The 26,035-nt window shown below is 33.9% G+C and overlaps 1 protein-coding gene across 4 annotated transcripts in view; it reads right to left on the bottom strand.

Moving 5' to 3' along the window:
• The window catches only part of LOC145680853 (potassium voltage-gated channel subfamily KQT member 1-like), a 422,605-nt gene that overhangs the window by 66,716 nt on the left and 329,854 nt on the right, over positions 1 to 26,035 (bottom strand). For all 4 annotated transcript variants that reach the window (XM_081751981.1, XM_081751982.1, XM_081751983.1 and 1 more), the window contains one exon: positions 15,638 to 15,813. In XM_081751981.1, coding sequence (XP_081608107.1) covers positions 15,638 to 15,813 — 176 coding nt within the window. The remainder of the gene's footprint in view (positions 1 to 15,637; positions 15,814 to 26,035) is intronic.

Below are 26,035 nucleotides of genomic sequence, written 5' to 3'. Positions count from 1 at the left end.
TTCAAAAATATTTACATTTAATACGAAAACAAGAAGAACCTGTAACACTTTCAATTACGTCAACTAAATCAGAGAAGCCTGAAGTAGAAGAAGAAATATTATTATCTATACCCAAAATGTTTCGTAAAAGAGCTGAATTACTACTACATAGAATGAAACATGATGATAATATCACGTGGGATAATAAAGGAACTGTTTACATCAGAGGTGATAAACTAGAAGGATCTCACATTGTAGATTTAATTTCTGATGTGTCGCGACCCCGGAAACACACAAATCCACCGGGATGGGAGAAATTTTGTAATTATTTATCTTCTAATAACACACCTCAAGAACTTATTGGAAATCCAAAACGTTTGTCATATATTTTACGACGAACTAAAGCATCACCAACAGCATCATCGTCAAGGGAAAAAATACCTCTGAAATCGTTTGCAGAAGACGACGAAGAAGAAGCAGAAGAAGAAGAAGAAAAGGAAGAAGTAATATCTCCTATAAGGAAAAGGAAACGTGCCTGTAAACGTCCAGTATGGTCAAGGTGGAAACCGTAAACAAACAGTTAAGCAAGATTTACTACAACCCTTCACATCCTGCCTCGTTTTCAACTGTTAAAAAATTGTGGATAGCTACAAAAAAGAAAATTCCTATACACTGTATAAGAAGATGGTTACTGCAACAAACAACATATACGTTACACAAACCTGTACGTCGTCGTTTTAAAAGAGATTTCTATGTAGTGAATAACATTGATGATGAGTGGGAAAGTGATATTAATGATCTTCAATCTCTTCATAAATTTAATGATGGATATCGTTATATTCTTACAGTGATAGATGTGTTCAGTCGATATGCATGGGCTGTGCCATTAAAATCTAAAAGTACAAATGATGTCTTAAAAGCATTGCAAATTGTGTTCAAAGACAGAAAACCAATTACATTTCGAACAGATAAAGGAAGTGAGTTTACTAATAAAACAATACAGAAGTACTTAGTGGACAACAAAATAAAACATATTACAACTAAAAATCCTGATATAAAAGCTAGTATTGTAGAACGTTTTAACAGAACTCTAAAAGAAAAAATGTGGAAGTATTTTACAAAGTATCAAACGTATAATTATTTAAATGTATTACCTCTTCTTGTGAAATCATACAATGAAGGTTATCATTCAAGCATAAAGATGTCACCTGCAAATGTTTCTCAAAATAACCTATTACAAGTATGGCATAATCAATATGATAATAAAATAAAGAAGACGAAGAAAAAGAATCCAAATTTCTCAAAACATCTTAAGATTGGTGATACAGTACGAATTAGTAAAACTAAACGTACATTTGATAAAGGATATATGCAAAATTGGACTTGGGAAATATTTAAAGTGAAGAAGATAATACCAAGAGATCCATCTGTTTATGAAATTGAAGATTTAAACAAGGAACCACTGGATGGATTATTTTACAGAGAGGAATTACAACCTGTGACGTTATCAAAGACATTTTACATAGATAAAATCATACGTACAAGAAGAAAAGGCAGCAGAAAAGAATATCTTGTTCATTGGAAAGGATATCCTTCTTCTTTCGATTCCTGGATACCTGCATCATCCGTAAAGAAGATCGAGAAGTACAATGGAACCTGATGGAGATTTTTACGTTACGCTTCCCAGTAATAGTTCTATGGAATATTTTCCTGACAACACCTTAACATCATACACTACGAAACTTCATCAAAGAATGGAATTCCATGAAAAGTGGGAAGTGGCTATTGTTGAAATTCATTATCCTCATTCAATATTAAATATTAATGACGAAAATAATAAAATTTTTTACAAACCTGCAAAAAGTGATGAATGGAAATTTATAACTATTCCTGTACGTTATTACACTGACATATCAGAATTGATAAAGATAATAAATACGTACAACAGATTCACAAATTTACATATTTCTTATACTCGTGAGAGTAATACCTGTTTTATACGACGTCTTCATAAAGACATAGATGTAGACGTTGCATTATCACCAAGTGTTAGTGCGATGTTGGGGTTTGATCCAAGCGTTGATTTAAAGGATATGCAACAAGGTCAAAGCATTCCAAATTTACGTTTAGGACTTCCATCTACAATGTATGTGTATTGTGATATAATTCAATCTGTATTTGTTGGAGATACAGTAGCACCATTATTACGTATCATAAATATGAATCCTGTGAATCATACATTTGGAAGTAGTGTTATAGAAATTTTTAATCCTCCACATTATGTGCCTATAGAGAAGATGCATTTTGAACACATCAAAATAGATATAAGAGATAGTACAGGCTCTCCATTGGCATTCACTTTCGGAACTGTATGCGTTAAACTACATTTTCGACCAGTGCGTCAACATCGACAAATATGAATAATCCATATTTACAATATTATCAAAAACAAGCTCTTTCTGGAACTGGAAACGTTTATGTTGGCTCCCCTTATCAAGTTGGACATGGTATTGGAAGTTTCCTTGGAGGATTATTTCGTTCTGTCATGCCACTAGTAAAACAAGGAGCTAAAACAGTAGGAAAGGAATTATTAAAATCTGGAGCAAACGTTATTACTGATGTCATCATCGACAATCAACCTATTAACGAATCCTTTCATCAACGAATGGGTGAAGCGAGATCCGTCTTGCAAGACAAAGCAAAAAATAAACTGAAATCTATGCTAGGATCTGGATATCAACGAAGGAAAAGAAGAATTACACATCATTCCATCTTTAACCCTTCACCATTACACATCATCAAGCGCAAGAAGAAGAAGGAGAAGGGCAAGAGGAAACGTACACAGAAAACAAAGAAAAATCAGTCTTATAAGAAGAGGAAGTTATCACACGATATCTTTGATTAAATCATCACCATTATGGCTTTCTTACATCATCAATCCTGCGAGTGTGTAAAAAGTGAACTAGATATTTTTTCTACAAAACCAACGCAAACCAGTATATTGGATAATCATGTTGTTACATACAAACCAATCAGTTCACTAGCTGATAATGCTCCTATAGAGTTTGTCATCCCAGGAACAAGTGATGAATACATAGATCTACCACATACTCTTCTTTACATCGAAGCTCAAATCGTTAAGCCTGATGGATCAGCATTTGGTGAAAGTGATAAAGCTGTGGCTCCTATTAATGACTTTTTAAATTCTATGTTCAGTGAAGTGGAAGTGTATTTAAATAACAAACTGATTTCATTTCCATCTCATAATCATCCATATCGATCATACATTGAAAAACTGTTAAATTATGATGATTCTGCTAAAAATACTCATCTTCAATGTGCATTCTGGTTTCAAGATACTGCTGGACATATGGATGCAACATCTAGTGGTAATAAAGGATTTCAACAACGTTATGAATTAACAAAAAAAAGTGCAAAATTCGACATGCTTGGACATCTTCATTGTGATATTTTTAATCAAGATAAATTTTTAATCCAAGGAGTAGAATTACGTCTCAAGTTAATTCCTGCAAAGCCAAACTTTTGTCTCATCGCTAGTGATGCGTCTGTTGAAGCTAAAGTGAACATTTTAGACGCTGCTTTACATATTAAAAAGATTAATGTTAGTCCTACAATAAAACTAGCACATAACAAGCTTCTACAATCAACAACAGCCAAATATCCTCTCACAAGAGTGCAAATGAAGTCGTTCGTCATTCCAAAGGATCTTCAATCAAAAACAATAGATAATTTATTTATGGGAGTATTACCAACTCGAGTGATTGTGGCGTTTACACAAAATGATGCCTATACAGGAACAATAACTTCAAATCCATTTCATTTCAAACATTTTGACATCAATTTCTTCTCTCTATACATTGATGGAAAACCTGTACCTTCAAAACCATTACAACCAATTTTCGAAAACAACCTCTATGTTTCCTCATACCATACCTTATTCTGTGGATCAGGCATTCACTTTTCAAATCATGGCAACAATATTCCTCGCCTTGACTTTCCTCAAGGATACACTATCTTTGTTTTCGACATTACTCAAGATGGAGAAGCCAGCGCTGTGCAGCATTGGAATCTTATACGTCATGGGTGTGTTCGTCTGGAAGTTCATTTTACGAAGCCTCTACCAGCACCTATCTCCTGCATTGTGTATGGAGAATTCCAATCTCTCTTAGAAGTGGATCATCAGAGGAACATCATCATGGATTTTTAAAGGTACGTTATTTAAATATCATATCATATATGTACATGTCTGCATTTTTATACATGATGTCCTCTACACTAGATTTATTAAATGCTTTGCAAACAAATTCTTTATTTCACAATCATTTCGTTGGCGTATATGCAGCCAATGAATTACCAGCACATGTTCCACTACCTGCAGCTATCATCATAAATACAGATCCCTCGAACAAACTTGGCACACACTGGATTTCCGTATATATTCATACTGATGGCCGTGCCCACTACTTCGATACATTTGGATTTCCTCCATATGTAATGCATCATATTCAATTTCTACGTAGAAATTCCACTTCTTATACATTTAATAATAAACAAATTCAAAGTGTGAAATCATCCCTATGTGGACATTATTCATATCTTTTCCTATGCTTCAAAGCTAAAGGAAAGTCCTTAAATGAATTTCATTACACTTTCTCATCAACTCCAGAAAAAAATGATCGTCGTTTGCTGTATTTACTTTTACAGGTAATCATGTCTTCATTCTTCTTCTTCGTTTGTTTTGATTACTTTCTTTTCATATTATTGCAGGTAGCCATTTCTTCTTCTTCTTCTTCTTTATTATAATGTGTTTGTATGTATTATTATTTGTTCATGATTATAGATAAAATAAATTTTAAGTTTGTTTTTTTCATTTTTTTCATTTCAGAGAGTAAAAGATCGTCATCGTGTGTATGGACATCATCTTCAATGTTCAGATTGACTTGTATCTACGTTTCATCACCAACATCAACAGCAGTAGTATCATCAGTGAACAGTATATGACAGTTGTGAAGTTATCAACACATGGACAATGGAAACAAAATCTAACGTTCTTTTTTTTAAAATGTACTATACTTACCGGCGTTTTAATTGTGTAAATAGTTTCATCAACAATAAACACTTTGTATTATTTTTTCTCTTTGAAAACAAATGTTTTATTTCTTATTTTCTCCGTTTCCTAATAAATAAATATGTTTTATGATCAGTTATGTAATTAAATACACATATCATAAAACATATTTTTAAGTCATTGAATTAAAGAATTTCATAGTGATTTAAAAAAAAAATTCTAAAACTGATTTTTTAATTCAATGATGTAATCATATAACTACATAATAATAATAATGAATTCAAATACTTAATCAGTTATTCTTTCGTAAATTAAATCAAGTATGTGAATTCAATATTATTATTATTATTATGATAGGACTTTTGTTTTTAAAATTTTAATATTAATTATTTGAGTTCCTTTTTTAAAAATTAAAAAAAAGTCCTATCATACTTAAGACAAAGTTGTATAATAATAATAATTTCAAATACTAATTTTTATTTTAACATTCATTTCAAGAATTTGAATTCATTATGATTATTATTATTATTATTATACGTATCACTTATAATATACGAGGAAAAAATATGTTAGGATTTTTTTCTTATAAAAAACTTTAAAATCCTAACATATTGAGGTGTATGAAACGAACACAAAACACACACACACAAATAAAACATTTCACTTTCCACTATATATATATTTTTATTACATTTGATATTACGTTGTTTCGTATACATGAAAAAACAAATCAATTTCTCCTTCTTTATGAAGAGTCGTTCACTTCATTGATACCCTCCGAAGGTTGAGTTTCGGTTTCCCCCCACCATGGCTGTGTCGATACACTATCAAATAAATCAGCCATTATTGAATCTATGAGTTTTTGTTTGCAAAATACTTTCATTTCCAATTTTAATCGTTCACCATCAATGTTCACATCACTGTTCTTATCAAGAGAGACACTTGGAAAACTGATGTTCATACCATTAATAATACTCTGTTCATCTACACAGGTATGGATTCCGGCAAGTCCTCTGCATGTAAGACACTGTAATTGTACATGATTACGAATAGTATCTGTACACAAGTCAAAATATTCACGTAGCACAACACTACAAACTTTACTGTTTTTCACAGCATGTTCAATACACGGTAATATTTCCAAGAAATAAAGCCAATCACTTGAAGATAAGTACACAGTGTTTCGAGGAGCATGAAGTGTTCCTTTCTTCTCTAACATCACTAATTTTTCACCCATTAGTTTTCGTACCACCAGTTCGTTTTTTCGACCAAGAGATTTTATAAATGTAATTTCCACTTGAGAATTTAAATAGTCCGTAACAAATGGGGTTAAATGTACAAGTTTCTCCCACTCTGCCAAATTTAACTCCACTCCAAACACAAGTCCTTTGCCAACACGAATCACTGGTTCAAATGTATCACTATCCAGTCCAATGCAAATTAATTTGGTTTTCATTGAATTAAGTCCATATTCAACATTTAACAAGTACTCTTTTTTGATATCCATAGTTGACGCACAAGCACTCAAAGACATGTTACTCCAGTCGCTGGTCAGTACAGAATAACGACACTATGCATACAGATGACTGCGCATGCATGAAGAGGAGGGGCGAAGAGGAAAATTCATGTTTCATCTTGTTTGTACATGGCACCATACACTTACGATGAGTAAACCAGTTCAGTAAATTCAAGATCGTGCATGTTACGTCCAGATACATTAATCTTCATTCCTTTATATATTAAACAGACATTTCCACTTTGTAAATACGTTAATAATGCACCATTATCTGCTTCCAATTTTTCAGTACAACGTCCAGGTAAAATCACTTTTTCACCTCCTTCAAATGTCACACAGGCCTTCCTACCATATACCGTTGTAATTATCTCACAGTTTACAATACGAAATGGTACTCCAATCTCCAAATCTCGCATTTTTGTAAAGGGTACCATTGATGGCTTATTAAGTTTATCTAATAAACTCATTGACGATGACATCTTTAAAATTTTTGACGTTTCTTCCTTTGCAACAGCTGCTAACAGAATGATCTACACAAGCACATACGTTCCGCTTACGCTCTTCGCAGGAGGGGTGAGGGGTTTGGGGATTCAAATTATTAGCCAATAAACGACAAGAACACGAAAAAGGCATGTTTTATCTTGTTTTTACATCTGGTAGGCGTCCAAGACTATGAGCATAGCAACAGCAAACCAACATTTTCCCACGGGCTTCTGTGGTAACCGTAAAAGGCTATGAACATAGCAACTAAAGAGGAGGAGGGGTTGACGGGGGGTCAAATAAACCAAAATTTTCCCACGCACTTCTGTGGTAGCCGTAAAAGGCTATGACCATAGCAACTAAAGGCTTGTCGAAACTTGCCTACCAATTCCAGGAAATGATACCGAATTCTAAGAACGGGAGGGATCAAATTTCAGCCATAGTGCCTCATATCTACTACCGCTCGCACCAAAGGAGAGAACGTTATTGACTACGCAGGGTCATAAAACTGAGGTAAAATAATCAGGAAATAATACCTATCTCTGAACAGATGTAAAAAGGTTTTTCAGAAATAGGAATATATATTTCTTATATTTTGTGATAATCTATTTTTATATTATAAAACAAAGAAGAAAAATATTAAGAAATCGTTCTTTTATATTTTCCAAATTGCATCTATGATGTGAAACAAGTCTTCTGAAGAGTGATACAATACTTCTATGAACATTTGGTTATAAACTGAAATTACTGTATACGGATAAATTAACTGAAATTAAATTTTTCATTCTAGATCCAACGGTTATATCCTTTGGACTAAAGACGGATGATAAATGAAGGTAAATGATAATGAAAGAATTGACGAAACTAGAATGTGGGAGAAAACCGGAGAACCTTGAGAAAACTCATGGACATGATGCCGATGTCCATCAGAAACTTACTTGACCTGGGATCGAATCAGAGTCACCTAGCTGTAGAGGGGAGGAATGCAACACTCAGTCATCGTGCTCCCACGGATAAATAAATACTATAAATGTCAGAGAATGTGTCGAAACTAGACTTCTCACTTAACTAATACCAATGTCGTAAAAGTTAACATCAACAAAATACTTCAAGCAGTATTTTTTATTATATATATATATATAATACATAATTATCGATCAACATTTTTAGTGAAAAATAATTCGGATATTAGCACGCTACAGTTGTGTTAGAGATCAATATTAAAGAAAGGGGAAATTACAGAATTCATAATAACCATAAGAACAATGTATAATGAAGGACTTTTTGATTGTCTTTTTTTTTTAAATCACATATTTTTCCAATGAGAAGGAAAGTACGCATATTGTATATACACATAAATACAACACTGGTATGTGTAATTGACAAGAAACGCCCTATATTTAATCACTTAATCCGTTTAATAAGTGTATTATCTGTAATTTACTAAAAAAAATGCTGGATAAGAGTGTTCTTTGCTATCTTTCTTCACATCCATACCCAGGAGGAGGCAATCTCATGTGATCGAGATTTTCCTCGTTTGTTTTACTGAATATTATCAATTGCAGCTATACTTACTCACATATATATGATTAAAAATATTATCTAGGCAAGCTATCATAATTAATGATCTTAAATTTTCTTTAATATTTACCCATGACATGCTTAAACACTATTCACAGAAACATACAGTATATTCTTATCTCCACCCATATTTGTGCGTAATACTCTACTCTTTCACAAAGGACGTCGTAAGATGATATTACTAGTAAGTTATTACAAAGATGATATTACTATACATGAATGCAAGTAAGCACAAATTAATTACATTATACTTTTTAGCATATTTGTTTCCTTAACGTCAATCACTATACAGGAGAAATCAAGGCTTTGTACTTAGTGCCAAACGCAAAAGAGGTTTTGCAAAACACTGCTGGCATACGCTGCTATTTGTGAAAATTGCTACATCAAGAAGAGACGACGGGAAAGATTCCAAGCTTTTCGGGTATGACATACAAGCGGCTAGAATTTCAGCGCAATAGCGCATGCGTGGGCGCAGCAGTATCATTAGTTCTGTGAGTGAAAAGTAATACAAGAGGGCTCTTTACATAGCATTCAGATAATTTAGCATAAACAAACGAACAAAAAACATGCAGCCAAACGTTACTACGCCTCGCCGATGTCAAAGGGCGCAATGTAAATGGACAACGAGGCGATGCATGAGAAGGCAAGTTTTCGTACCGCAAAAGGAGCTATTTCAAAAATGCACAATTTTCCCATTTGTGTTGCGTGCATACAATTTGGTGTGGGAAGAGGTCGTGGCTTAAGACCTTCACATATTAACAATGGTGGCAATAACTCAGTGGGAACATGACCAAACATAGGTTAACAATATAATGGAAATGCCCATAAAGCGCGCATGTTTTTTGTATATTTTGTTTATATCGCCCAAAAGAGGGGGCGCGGTCCGTTGAAGTTTGGTGGAAGTGAGACTACACTCTGAGCTCTATAAGCACTGAGTTTCATCGCACTCGAGCCTGTGGAATAAGGAAACAAATCGAGTCAAAATCAGGGGACGTACCATCTCCGATGCTCATATTGGCTAGATATGAGGCAAACCTCTCGGAAGAGAATGCCATAACCGTGTGTCGTATTTCCGCTGAGTGGCATTGTTATAGATTAAATAAGTGGAGTTGAATGGTAGTTAGGATTTCGCACATTGTGCACCATATCTAAAAAGAAACAAGGATGTTCGCAGAAAAAAACTGATCATTGCATTAGTGTAACACGTAGTATTGAAAGGTAACACACAAAATGATTGATGTGTTACCTGAGCCGAACTACAAGGTTTCACCTATTCCCAGTACGGCTCAGGTAGTTGGGATTATTATTACGTACGATGTTACACAATGTGTACAATGTGTTACACATAAGCATTCAAAAAGATTCAATTGTTAATTCCATCATCCTGACAGGAATGGTTCATCGTTATCGCCCAAGATCCTAGGTTAGTTTTTTTGTGAATAAAATAAATCATCCAGGAATGCAGATGTCTTAGGACGTGGTGCAATTGCTTTGCCCAATCCTAAGTACCAAATAATGAGCATGACATGGACACAACATTCAACTGTCGGTGCGCCATTTGCACATTGACAAATATATATCCTATAATGCAATCGTCCCTTTACCGAGCAAGATCGTATAAAACAAAAGTGCAGTACAAGTACTTTAACTGATTACTGTGGCATGAGTGGATATGTGCACTTACAAAGTAAGGTGTTTGCTTCATATCAAGCCAGTCTGAGCATCGGAGATGGTATGTCCCCTGACTTTCACTCTATTTGTTTCCCCTGTTCCACAGGGTCGAGTGCGATAAAACTCATAGTGCAGTCTCACCTCCATAAAATCTCAACGGAGCACTCTTATATAAAATCTCTTTTGGGCGATATAAACAATATTATATATATATATATATATATAAAACATGCGCGCCCTAGGGGCATTTCCATTGTATTATTGACACATTTTTGGTCATGTTCACGCTGAGCTATGGTCACCAGTATTTATATGTGGTCTTAGGCCATGACTTCTTCCCACACCAAATTGTATGCGCGCAACGAAAACGGGTGGGCACTTTTGGAACAGCTCCTTAATGTTAATACAAAGTATGCTGCCAGGATAGTAATGTGTATATGGAAACAATAAATATTACACAGTGATGATTGGACAGTGGACCATGTATTGTAACCACAATACGCGATGACCCCCACACCCGTGACGGAGTATAATGTAATTCGATGTTAGTGCACGGTAGCGGAAACGGCAACTTATTTGCGTCGACAGTTCGTCGGATTAAAACGCTGGACTGTAGCTTAGCGTCGACTTCCATAGGCTCACAACCACAAACGATTAGGACACAAAGGGCATGTAAACACCATTGCTGCTACGCCGAGTGATAAATGATAGTAGTTTTTTTTTTTTATGACGAACTTGTCTTAAAATGATGGCTGAAAACACATTTGAACACTATCGTCATAAATGCAATCGGCCAGTGAGATTGCCGAGCGTCATGCGGCCTAACGGCAGGCATAATGGTGTAAGGCGCCATTAAGTATAAAATGCGATCTCGGCTGCTTAGCATTGAGAACAAACTCAACAATGATTGCTATATCAGAGGTCGAGCTCATACCCTTCTTTGAAACAAACACTGACGTCACATTTCATCAGGATAATGACTGGCACATGTACCTGGAATATACAAGCAATTTTTGAAAAACAAATTGTACCGCCGTTTCCATTTCCTAGACGGTCCCTGACATGTCGATTATCAAACATATGAATGCGATGTGATTGGTCGGTACCGTAGTAGACAATGTTGATGTCGTGTGCCTATGCGTATAAGTAGCGTGGCATGCGATTCGTCGAACACATGCAACGCCTGTTCGATCCAATACTATGAGGTATAGAGGCTCTGATTGCAGCATATTGAGGTTTTATGGTGTACTAGTTTATCAAAGTTAGAAGTGCTCTACACCTCTACTTTATTTGGAATAAATGTGTTTATCATCATCGTATCAGATCTATATATTTGTTAGCAAATGCACGTACATTTTCTCGCACATATTGTCAAGTGGAACGAAGAGAATTTGGACAGGTTTTCGGTAAGTTATACAGAAATATATGCGCTATATAGTGGAGGAAACAGTACAGATTAGTAATTCCTTTCGAAAGTAGTGATAGAGCTTTTATGATGTGGTGTTCACTTTGGTAATGACTGTACTATTAGTTATGTTACACTGCTATGTGCAATGGATTATTAGTAACTCTTTCAGGACATTATTATTTCTTATTTTAAAATCAAAATCATTCAGTCTGAAAGCAAAAATTGACTATCAACATGTAAACTACTAACGAATCCTACAGGCAGCACATTTAAGTAAATTTAATTTGAAGAATAACTGTATGAGTGTTAACAGTTGTTGCCAGATATTACTGTTAATCTTGCCAAAACATAGGAATGGCAAGAATCAGGAAATTCCAACTTCAAATATTTTATAGGCTGTTTCTTTTCTTTTTAAACAGGCGTCGGATGTATTTTCTTTCTTTATGAAAAACTAATTTATCAGTTCCGCCCAATGTTATGTAAGAAGTAACGAAAGATTTTTTTTCTATTTTGAAGTCATTTGAAGTGAAGTTTATATATATATATATATATATATATATATATATATATATATGAATACCACTCATTTTAGCTTTGGAACTTGTATAAATTAAAAGACAAATTCTGACAGTTTCGCTAAAAAGGAAAGGACGAATAGGATTGGTTCATGGAATGACCTCTCATTTTAAGAAGTATATAAGCTGTAATCTTAGAAATTGTATTTCATAATGTGTCTGATGAAGGCAAAGTTAATTTGCCGAAACTGTAACGCTATTATTTGTTAGTTAATTAGTTAATATATACTTTGGTCAGAATTTGTCTTTTAATTTTTATATATATATATATATATATATATATATATATATATATATATATATATATATATATATATATATATATATATATGTGTGTGTGTGTGTGTGTGTGTGTGTGTGTGTGAGAGAGAGAGAGAGCGTAATACTGATTTTTTCCTCAAGATATTAGTTGATTTTAACGTTCCGTTCAGCAGCAAGGCTATATGAGACGTGAACCTACTGATTAACGTAGAATCCGAACTACATAAGCTCCCGTCAGGATCTCCTCAAGATATGTTTATTAAACAAAGAATCCTACTGAATAGATATATAGAGTAGTCATAAATTTTTGAAGCGATTGAGGTATTGTTTTTTCAATTCATCTTTCCTGGAGGGAGAAGGTGAGTGATATTTTCTGCTTTGGTAGTATTTTATGATATATAAATGTCTGCGTACATGATCAAACGGAATTTGAGGCACTGGTCAAACAAGAATACTTTATTTTAGAATTGGGGTATCAAAGTTATCCTTTAAGCACCCTTCTCTCTTTCCGTCTTCTTCGCCCACTCACATTATGATTACTTTGTCAATCATGTCATGATTTGTCTCGGACACTTGAATACAGTACACAGGGTTGTTAACTATCATAAAACAATTTTATATCCTGTCATTCTGATTTTACTTATTACGATCATGAATTATTATTTAAAGGGAAAACATTGAAGTTTTCATTTAGAGTATATAATATTTTTAGCAATGATATCAATAGCTTTCTATAACAATCAAAAATTGCAATTTTAACACTTTTATTGTGTGGCATTGTAAATAAAAACAAAAAAAAAATGTTGTGTACAAAATGTCTGACATCAACAAATATTATAGCCGAATAAATTTAGAATTTTATGTGAAAATAATTCATAATTAGCTGAAAATTTCAGGATTACTTTCTCTTCACATGCAGAACGAATCCTTAAAAGTCCCCTAATTTTCCATGTCCGCTTCCATACAAAATGGCGAATCCAAGATTAACCTCGCAATGTTTTTTTTTTTCGCCTGCTAGCAAGCTTGCAGTAAGTATTTAAATCTTCTCGTTGCCTTCCTCAGTCCATTTAAATTTTAAAAGCGTACAAAATCAGCTTTACTTTCAAAATTAAATAACTAGTCTGTTGGAAACTGAACTATCACAGGTGACTTCACACATGTCAAGGCCACTGTGCTTCAGCCATCGTATGACGTGTGAATAAGTCACGACCACTTAAGATGTTAAATATCTTAGAATTACTTATAGTGATTTTGATTTGACAAGAAACGAAATCTTTCAACTTAACGTCCCACACTAAAGAACACGGATAATAATTAAGGCAAGTGAAAGATGGAAGAATTGGTGGAATGAGAATATGGGAGGAAACGAAAGTACCCCGAGAAAACCCACCAACACGATGTTGTCCGACACATTTACTTGCCAGGATCCCACGCACCAGGGGTAAGTGCACTACCACTAAGCCACCGTGTCCCCCTGTGATTTAAGAAGAAATCTGATGGTAATTTGTGTATATGAATATCTTCCTTACTTGTTAATCATAATTTGCAACGCTTGGGTATAGCCAATGTCTTGACTATTTGCAGCGAGTGGCAGATAGCCATATTGAACATATGTGGGAAGTGGTTGTATCCTATCCTTGAAATAGTAATTTAAATGATTATAATATGATTGTGTTTACAAAACGCGATAATTATTCGCCAGTTCTTCGAGTGCATAACGCAATACAAAATTAATTTTTGAATGTTGGGTTATGAATTGACAGAGACGCTAATGTATCCCCTAAATCCCCACATTTTTCCCAGAAAAAATATTCACTTTGAACCCTTCCATGATGCTGACCTTGAGTGCCTCCTTTCAGAGCATATCCTTATGTAAGTTGTACATTTTTTATATAAATTTTTAATTGCTATCTGGTTCAAGTTTTTGCCTCCCTTCCAAATGGCTCACGTTGTCTTGTAACTTCGCCTTGCGGGTATCGCTGGGAATTGTATTCAGCGGTTGTCCTGAATAGTGGTTTACGTAAGACAAGGCTCTCACACAAAGAAATTTAAGGTCTTTAGTAAAATGTTTCCAGAAACTAGAATTGCGAAAGGGTAGAATGTGGCATTTACACCAGTGCCACATATCCTGAATCCTCTGAACTTTCTCCCATGAGAAGTCTGAGGAAGTGGTGGAGAACAGTATTCATTTGCATCATAAATATACGACTCACAAGTCGTACTCCTGCTGAAGACCAGAGATGAATGGGATGCGCACATTGTTGCCTCTTTCAAGATAATCCCTATATGGTGAGTGCAAACAACATTGATTTTTCCACTCACCTGGAAGTCTACTGATACGCATATGGCAGAAATTACGTTAGAGACAAACTACTTACATTACTGAATACCACCGCTTCTAGCCACTGCTTATTATCGATAACACCAAAAATATTCTCGGCGATGATAAGGCGTCAGGAATAATCGTACAAGAAGAACAGAAGGAACGCGTACCTACCTCCAACAATCGATTGTTTAGTGCCAGTGCACTCAGTTGTGGCTGCGATGACTGGCTGCCTTGGTGGTCGCAATCCTTAGGTAGGGAAGCCCGAACGAATCTTAGGATAAAGTGCTTTACTGTGCATCGGGAAAACATTAGGATGTATGTGTGCTATGGGAATGCTCTACTTCCCATCGTGACCACTGAAATATCACCCATGCGAGAGGAAATTCAGAATGATTACGACTAGCATCTCAGCTATACGGACATGTTGAACGTCATACATCGATCAGTGGGAAATAACTACTTTATATTATCCTTCCACCATCTCCTTGACACACCCAAAGTTCATTTCTTTCCGAACCAGCTTTGTATCATGTCATGAGTTTAGACCTAACGGTTAGGGTATGTACCTCTATTTTACTCTTTTCCTTTCTCTGAATACCTTTCACAAGGCAATGTATAAAAACTATTAGTTTAGGTTCATTCCTGTCAACTTAGCTGCAAACTTCAGAGTTTACACAGTACTACAACAACAACGAAAAAACAAAAATTAAATCTGAATAAAGATAATTACTGGATGTATTGTTTTACTCACCTGCCTATGGATGAAGACAACGGATCCCAGCAACCTCCATGTGCCACCTTGTCGATCTACGTGTAACATTCGTAATATTTGAAGGAACCGGATTCCTCGGATGGCTGATGTAGCGAATACCTGGCCATTGGACCCCACGGATAGAACAACAATGGAAGCAACAACAACAATAAGATCTGTAAAACAAAACGATGAAACGTATGAATTGTTACATTTAAGTAAAGAGAGAAGAAAATATCTGAATCGTTAGTTCTAACAAAAGAGTGAAAAAAAATGACAAAACTTTTTGTACTCTACATTATCTCTTACATTATTCGTAAGCTTCATTTTACACGTGAGTGATATAGTGTATATTTCTCAAGTTCCAATACAAATTTGGTTATTGGAAACTACCACTTATACAGTTTTATTCTTTGATTTCTGAAATGTTTATTTTTAAACTTATTCCTTTCTTAAAACCGACTTTTTTTTACCTCATTGCTCTACAGAAAAATAAATTAGAAGACATCTTCCAAGACGCAACAATATAGACGATATTGTATATAATACAGTCGGTATTGCTGTAGTTTCTAACACAATGTACCAATGCTTGAGGCAAAATAACTCCAACATTTCGGAGAGCCAAGTAATAAATTTGATGGTATTTTCGTTCAGGCTGATTTACTTCTAGATCCTTTCGTTGCATACTTTGAGACAAGTGGGATACAGACATTTCTCTTTCTTTTTAATGACCACTTAAACAAGCAGTAAATCAAGCAAGAAATGATAACTACTAAAAAGAATGCTCTGATCCGACAGGAAAACTGGTTGCCCACATTTGCTTATATATACACACACCCTAAGACCTTTCTGTATTAATTTTTCTTTAAAAAAATAGATATACGGAATCAAGTAACTGATATACAATGGTTTGGTATTGCGTAAAACTAGTCTGAAATAATAATGTGACGTTCTTTTGTTTTTTAATCTACTGAAAGATAAGACTTTTTTGTCTTTCTTTTTTTTCTTTCTTGAAATGCAAAACCTTGCATTATGTGTAATAATACAATTATATTTTGATCAAGCTAGTGCACAAAGAAAGCCATAAATGGTGATTTTAGATATACTATATTTTGTATTTGCTTAATTCAATCAACTTTAGTTATCTCTTGGCTAAGCGGTGAGCGTACGCGCCTTTGATGTAAGAGCTCCGAGTTCGATTGCTGGAGAGAGTTCATAGAGTTCGGATCTCACGTTAAGCTGTTGGTCCAAGTCTCACATAACATCACTGCTGAAAGGGACGCTAACTCAAAATCAAACCAACAAATTCAACCTACTTAACATCAAAAAATGAATCTTAAGTAAATGAATACTACGTGCCCATGAAAATTATGCGTGCATATCTATTTTTGTTTGGAGAGGTGGCTAAATCAGATACCAGTTTCCGCCTAACATGCACTATTTGCTGTTAAGGGGTTCGACTTTTCCACTGTCATACCAACAAATCATACTAATTATTAATAGAAAGTTGTACGTATTACCAATAGTAGTTCACGTACCACAGATTAACAAACACTGTTGGGAGATACAATTGGCATATCTGTTAGGGAATCTTTCTTGGGACTACCTACTTATTTCACGAAGTAAAATTATGTAAAACAAAATTGCGATAAGTTTCAACTTTGACACCCCAAACATTTAATTCTACCAGTATATTCACTACAATTTATCGAAAGGGCCCTTAAGTTGTGTACGATGTTGGATTATATAATACAATAAAGAAATTAATTTAATTCAACCTGAATGGAACTATATCGGATGTAGGTGTAACATTTCAAATGTGCAGAGTTAAGTATACCAAAAGTAGTGAATGAATTTGTTTATTACTAAAATATTTTGTAAATAAGATATTCTTAGATGAAGAAATCTATAATTAAAATATAGTGTAAAAATAACATTTAGTGCATAGTTACTAGGATCGCCTGCAGGATATTTTTCCGAAGAGGTGGGACAATGCAGTCCCAAGTATACACAACTTTATGCACACTGTACATAATAGTTAACGTGAAACTACAATTTATACGCCTTGCATAACTTTGCTAAGTGCAGTAAATATAATACCATAGTACTGTAAGCATAATATCATAAGGTTGTAGTCTAGAATAGAAGGCTGTATATGCCGTAATCCTCTGCTTGAACTTAGTTATTGGAGTTTAGTTTTTGCTTCAAGGCGTATAGTTCCATTGTTTCGTTTATAGCGTTTACTTATTTAATTGAATCATGACTCGAGTGATGAAGTATCTATATCACTTTCTCTTCCATCCTATTCTTTGCTTTGTTCAAGAATATAGGCACGGAAGAGAATCACAAAGGAATGGAAAAATTACTCCGGTTTCTCGATTTAATAAATAAAACAAATGGGCTTACAAGTTTTGGAACATCCTACACGGCAGAACATAATATGTACTAAAACGTGATTAACTTCAGTGAGGAGTTATACTTAGAAAAAATCCCATATTTCTTTCAGAGTTTGAAATACAAATCGGCAAGTAAAACAAAGATCTATTCTTTGAGAATTTAATTACAATCATAGGAGTTAAAATATAACTGAAGAAACAAACAGGAAAATTGGTGTTCAACTTTTAAAATTGTGCATCTATCGTTCTGAAAGTCTATACAACCGATGAAAGAAGGTACCGAAATGATGTAACGAACCCTAAACAATGACATGAGATATATTATATGTAGTTTACAGTAACCAAATCAATTTATAGTTCGTGATAAAACTGAATTTTGTAAATAAATGCATTTAAATTTTTTGGTTTCTTCTTTATTTATTAACGATGGTACAATTCATTGCTCTAATAACTACTTTTTTAATCACCTGTTCCACATTATTGCTGCTCAAATTCAGACATATTGCCATGTATATACCAATAACAGTATACTCTGTTGTTCTTATTCGAATAAACGAATACTTATTTGGTTTATATATTTGAATGAAAGAACAAGTATTCAAATTATTATAACATTGAATGTTCGAATATGAAAGAAACTGTTTCGATAATTACGGTATATTAGAAAAAGAAAAAAAAAACATTACTATCTAAACAGATTCCCACTACAGGTTTATAGCGAAGTAGATACTTTCCCTTGCCTTATCTGCAACCAACAATACTTTGAAGTTAAAAGGGTTGCATGCGATGTTAGGAATATTGCATATATCCGGACACATTTCAAACATACACAGTTAAAAGCACGCCTTTGTTCCATTGCTCTAAAAAATTCCGGGATCTCTTTTGAGCGATGTATTAAATTTAGTTAATAATTTATTCATAATGATTAAATTTACTGATTGTTCCATACTGAGGTGACTGAAAAGTTAGTATTGAGTAAATCACACACTGATTAGCAGATTTGTAAATTATTACAGATTGCTGTGGAACATTTTTCTCCTGCTGTTAGGTCACTGTACTCTATGATGCGTTAAAAAAAAAAAAATAAATAAATCCTACTCTTCAAATAAATAAGAATTGATCTCTAGTTTTAATTAGTGTTTAAATTTTAGTAAGTCCATGTTCTTTAGATCAGAGTTTTTCAACTTGAGTGTCACATGGTAACATCAAGCATGTCGTCAAATTACAAATTTCGCATTAACTGCACGATCAAGACGATTCTACAATTTTATGCGAGTAACATTCAATGATAACATTAGATGCCTCTGTTCTTAATGTAAAAATACGAAAGTAAGACCTGTAATAACAAATACCTAAAAATAGGTTTCATGTGGTGTAACAATGGTGTCCTACACCGGAGAGTTTGATATGAAAAATGTGAATAGGTATTGTGTAAAGTAGTGTGTACTAACAGCGTATCGGCATAAGGAAAAGGCTGGAAAGTACTGCACTACATTGTCTTACATATAAATTGAGATAGTTTTCATTTAGTGACAGATAAGACCGATTGCTGTACACTCCTCGAAGATTCTATTCAAAAAGGAAGCAAAAGATTAAGAGATACGAAAAATTAATATCATGCAACAAATTGTACTTCGAATATTGAATAGAAGAAGTATATGCTAAAACGTTGGAATTTAAAAAGAAATTTGAGAAGGAATACCATTAGTTTCCTCAGGAAAATTGATGAAAAGTTTACTACTAAAGGAAAGGAAGTGCAAATCATGTTCACTGCGTTGGAGAAGGTTTTCGATCGACTGAATTGAGAAAGCTTGGTGGGAGCACTAGAAAGAAAGACTGGATCTGAGTGTAAAGATTAAAGAAATGTAAAATGTTTATACGAATCAACGTGGGATTTAGAAAATCACAAGAAATGACAGTAAAATTTAATTGGAAGCTAAGTTTGACAAGGATACAGTCTTTCACCGCATTATTCAACACCTAATTACTATTTAGTATCTCCGTAGTAGAGACTATTTAGGCAAGCAGAAGGATATTAGCCTTGGTGACTTTATTGAATATGAAACAAAAATTAACAAAATATTGGAAATGTTAAGAAAAAGCTACGAAGAATACAAGATATAGGTAAGTGTTACAAAGAAAAAAGCAATGAAACTTATTCGAGTTTTTATCTCCTATGACTATCTCTAATCGACAGTTACACTGGCTTCACCTCCCATAGTTTCGGTGTTACATAAAAGCGGAAATAATAATAGCAATGTCGGACTAAGAGCTCAAATTAATGGGATTTACTTATTACATGCAAACCTAAGGAGTAAATAAGATTTCCTTGAGAAATTAAAGATAAAGAGGCATAACAATGAGTGCAATATAATACTTAAATGGAGTACAGTGCTACCAACAGAAGTGTAGAAATCTAACCAGGGAGAGCAGGAAGAATTAGAACAACTGAATGAAACATTGCAAATGTCATCCGATAGAGGTCCTTTTGATTCCATTCTAAAGCTACTCGATTCCATTAGAATTTTCTGGTTTGCTTTATCTTCCGAATTTCTTCCAAACTAACGAGGAAACCGATTCAAGTGTGACACGAAATTGTGGATGAGTTTATGCATAAACGAGGTGTTTTTGTGTACAATTAAATCCATCAGAGGGAAAAACCCTCGACCTCAACCGTTCCGGAGGTATAAAAGAATAAGGGAAAGGTTGGTGCTCCGATATTTTGCAAATGTTCGGCTATGTTGCGAGTGAATATGTTTGAAAATTGCATTGAAACGTTAAGAAAGATGCATCAGGGTGGAATAAAGGTAATGTTGAGGTGAGTGGCGTAGCTTTTACGTGGAGCAGGAAAAAGAAGCATAAGGAATAACAAACGCCATTGAAACGAAGAACAAAATTGTATGATATTACATGCTAATATATCATGTCGTTAGTTCGTAGGAAATGAGAAAAGGTGATTTACAAATGTATTAATTACATTACAAGTGTAAAACTGCTATAGGAAAACAAATTAAATAATATGAATCAAACACATACGATAATGTTGCAAACGTAAATACGATAATGTGTAGTTGTGTGACATATATTAAAACGCAATGTATTGTTCAATAAGCAAAAATACTATCTTCAACCTAAAAAACGAAAACCGGTACGCCTTATATACTGTATATCACATACAGTTCCGATCGGTTAATAGTTGTAGAATTTATAAATGTTTGGAAAGTTTGGGCGACCACCATTTTTTATATTTTTCATCCTATTTGACTGATATTTTTATTCGATTCAGCGTACCAAGAAACCCGAACATAGATACCTGACACACCTATTTTAGGCAACAATGGAACTCCGGTATTTTCGCCTTCCCAGTAAAAAACATTCTTCCCCTAGATTTTTAATGGACTTTTCGGTTTTGTATCACTCATGTCTAAGGCGATGTATTACTACAGTTTCCTGGATGAAGGAATTAATCATTTTTAAAAGATTCTTTTACTTGTACTAACGCTACATATTCAGAAATTCGCAAAATATCGGAGCACCAGCCTTCTCCTTATTCCTCTATATCTCCGGAACGGTTGAGATCGAGGGTTTTCTCCTCTAATGGGTTTAGTTGTACACAAAAAAAGCTTCGTTTGCGCATAAACTCGTCCACAATTCCGTGTCACACTTCAATCAGTTTCCTCGTAAGACGTTTTTAGGAATGCAAACTGTTGGACATTATATATTGCGAAGAATATGTCATTATTTGGTGCACAAAGGAAACCAAAAAGCAGCTAGAAATAAACTGGAATTTAGCATTCATAGATAATTTTAAATTTCTAACTGTAATAAGGAAATGAGGACATTTCCTATTCTTCATAATCAGATAAGATCTCTACGTTATTTTCGTTTATATCATTATGCTTATTAAAACTTCATGCTTCATTCAGGTTGTTACGCTGATTTCCCTCCACCGTCGGAATTCGGTTTCAGGCGTTGATTGCTGCTTCGAAAGTATAATACTCTTACGCGTGTTTGATGCTCATGGTGCAAGACGTACTTTTATCTCATTAAACATTTCGTTATAGAAAAAAATCTTAAGAGTTAGGATTCTATTTTTTGTAAAAATGTTGTTTACAATCATAAAGAATTAAATTTATCATTAGCATTTCAATAATGAAAATAGTACTGATTTTTTGATATTAGTATTAGTGAATAAAGTAAGAAATAATTTGTGTAAGTTTGAAGATTTGGTCTGAAGTTTAAAATATAAATGTATTCCAAACTGCTTTTAGTTTGCTTTGTACAACAGACAATGTGCTTTCTTCGCGACATATTGTGCAGTAGTTGATGTTGCTAGAAATGTATTAGTTTCGAAGAAATAAAAAAATAGGACGAACAAGAAGGGTTCCGTGTAACTTTGGAATGAAGTCGGACGGTGTAAAATTAAGAGCGCAATTGAGAGGATTATATAGATATCTCTTGGATGATACCTAGAATATTTTGTTCAGATGCTCTAATCATCTCTGCTCTTCCTGGTAATTGAAAGAGGGTTTCCAAATTTTGAACATGAGTGCACTGAGAAAAATACGTTCTCCGGACAGCGGTATATTGTACAAATGTACGGTACCCTCTTGCTTACTACAGAAATCAGTACGGAGCATACGTTATCTGTATGCAACATAGGCACTCTATGATTTAAATTTATTATTTTTAATTGTATTGAGTATTGACGTTCATTATTTCAAGTTAAATTTTAGTGCCTATTTTCCAGATTTGAAATGCGTTGCAGGATGTCTCACGTCTAAGTTTTCCGTATATCACATGCTTATACTTGTGTTACATTCCTCAGCTATGTTATATACGTCCATTTGTATGTGGGATCCTGACCGCCTACATTGTTTCATACGAAAAGTACGTATAGATGGAACACTTATACGCAAAGTATTATAAAACATGCGTTTTCAGTTATACATCTGCTGTACGTTAATTCAAAAAACTACAGGAATTACGCATATAACCTACCTTTTTTAAGTACGCCACCTACAATTTTTTTCTTAGTGTGAACGAAAATCCATGCCATATACCTTACTAAGTTTGTTTTCGCTGTGGAATAAGAAATATTTGTCACTTAATCGTCACCAAACAACAACTGGAAGGCAAACAAAGAGGAAAAATACTAATTTTTATCGATACTTTAGAGGCGTTAATGTATGTTTTTTTTTTTGTAGTTTTCGAAGATACAGTTTATCTTATAACTGAATAGGATGGAAGACAAGTGCAACATAGACCAAGTTAGAGATAATATGACATCTGCTGTTCATTTTTAGTGTTGGCGTCACATTAGTTAAACAACGAATTTCCTATAAATTCATCTTATCTATCTGTAACTTACAGAACTCAAGAACGGTTCAAGATGGTCAAATCCTGATTTCAAATTCGACTATTCATGAAAGACAGGGCTGCTGAGAGTATTCTCTGTCTCTTAATTATGCGTATCTTAAAATCTCGAGGAAGAAACTCGCTTAGAACAGAAGACAGACAATTTTATAATTTCAGATTCAGGTAGGATTATGTGAAAATTTGGTATGAAGAAAGTTCAATATTATTTGAGTTCGTATGAAATCTACTCTGATTTTTGTTTAGATTTTTAATACTTCAAGATATAAGCTGAGAGTATGAAATAATGTGAGATAAATCATACCTTAGAACTGTGAAATTCGAACAATTTTACTGGAGACAAAACATTCTTATTCCATAGTTGTTCACATGATCACTAGCAAACTATTTTGCACAATTTGTGTGTCCTGGACACGTGGACTAAGTTGATTTTGAGTTTAACGTCTCTTTTCAGCAGCGGGACTAAATGAGACGTGGATCTACTGATTAACGTGGATTCTGAACCACATGACCTCCCGCCGGGAATCGAAGGCGGGTCTCCCACAACAGAGGCGCGTACGCTAACCGCTTAGCCACGGAGAAGCTCGACGTGGACCAAGTGTTGGCCCATAGGAATTAATGCAATTTTGACCGTACGGAGTATTCAAAATATCCATGAGGTGCTAGTGCTTGTGATGTTAGGTAGAGAAACTCGTCCAAACAATTACAACGCAATAGTCAAGTAACTATTATCATTTTGAAAACAGAAACAGAACAATTTCCTTCCTAGAAAGGAAAAAGAAAACCTCACACTTTTCGTTTTGATTTGTTTTAAGTAAAAAAGAATAAAAAAAGGTCAAGGCTCGTTGTGGATGAGTAATCTGACCTTGCTCTCCTTCCTTTCATATGTCTTGGGTGGAGATTCCTTCAACAGGAACAAAGATTTATGGTTCTTTGAATGAAGAAAAGGAACTTCTGTCACGAACAAGTTGAGATCAGAGTTACCAACTACAAATCTTAAAAATTTTATACAGAGAGACTTCACTAAATCGAATAAAGGAAGTCCGAATCCAGAATCGAACCTAAGTCCTTGTTTGTATTACAGGGATAATAACTACACATAGAACATTATACATTAAACTCAAGAAGGCAAAACAAATCCAACAAAAAGGACTGTCAGCATAAAAATGTCATACTGATTATATTGTATTAAATCTATCGATGGTAAAAGAAAAAAAAAACCTACTAAAATCTACTGAAATATTTTTGTCGGAAAACAAAAAGAGTAGCAGAATCAACAACCATTTTTGTAATTTAAACGCAAAATTATATTAGATGTTTTGTTAGGAAATAAATGTCTTTCCTTAAAATAATGAGAACAGATGTTTAGACCGGATGTTTAGACATTTAAAATCTGAAAAATAGGAACTTAAAATTTAAAAAATAGGCACTAAAATTTAACTTGAAATAATGAAGATAAATACTCAATACAATTTAAAAAAATAAATTTAAATCATAGATAATGTTTAAAGACTCAGGAAACATACCTGTTTGTTAATATTTTCTTTTACTGTATATATAAAAACAAAGCTTGACATGTATTTCATGTATATATGTGGCAAATAGATTCTCTACAGCACTTTATCACTACACATAACAGTCCAAATTTTATACACTTATCATACACATCAGTCCAAAGTTTTACAGTATTTTTTCAATACAGATAGTAGTCTGAAGTTTTACATCTTACCACTACAAACTACACGTATTTCTCGGAAGAGGCAGAATCTTTTCTTGAAATACTAAATTAAATATTTCCCAACAATAAGATGTTATTTTGAATAAAATGCATAGAATAGGCAACATTAGACACTAAAGCAATTATTTAGGCAGGAATGAGTGAAATAGGCAAAATAGACAAAATTGGCTTAAATTGAAACTATAACCCTCATATAAACTTTTAAACGTTATTTTTGATCATATCTTTATTAAAGAATAGGCATTTTGTCTAACATCCGGTCTTTAATAACGGATAAGAGGACAGGGGCATGGATTTGTTAACGTAAAATCTGAAAGACATATGATCAGAGTATCGAGGTTTCAAGAATTACAAGTCTTCAAAATGTAGGCAAATTGGGATGTTATATCAAAGGAAATATAAAGTGTAAACTGGAAAAAAGTGAGATTAAAAGTAAGAAGTCTCGGAGAGGAAAAAGCGAATTTTGTAGTTCTTGAAAAAATAAAAAAAGCACGGAATGCATCATGTGTGAAATAAAATATTTATACTATATAAAAATTGATTAGAAACTAAAGAATAGTAGAGTAAATTAGAATGAGGGTTGAAAAACAATGAGGAAAAGCGGAGAAAGTAAAACCAATACTGAAAATGATTAAATAGAGGAGAAAAGAAGGAACAGGACTTAATTTGGAAGGGAATACTATAGAAGGACGAAATCTTTCAGTTTAATGTCCCAGAATTTTGCCCTTTAAGCTAAAGGAGACCGAATGTTAAAGCAAGTGAATGATGGAAGAATTGGTGGGATGATTGTGTAGTATACGATGTTGTTTAAAAGAACAAAATAGCAGGTATAGTAATAGGAACATAAGGAGAGGATGATAGGTTTAATTGATGAAAGTTCAAGAAGAA

This window comes from Thermobia domestica, chromosome 3 (genome assembly GCF_964235325.1).
Source record: "Thermobia domestica chromosome 3, izTheDome1.hap1.1, whole genome shotgun sequence".
In the NCBI taxonomy this organism is placed as follows: Eukaryota; Metazoa; Arthropoda; class Insecta; order Zygentoma; family Lepismatidae; genus Thermobia; species Thermobia domestica.
This window is presented reverse-complemented; position numbering and strand designations above follow the sequence as displayed.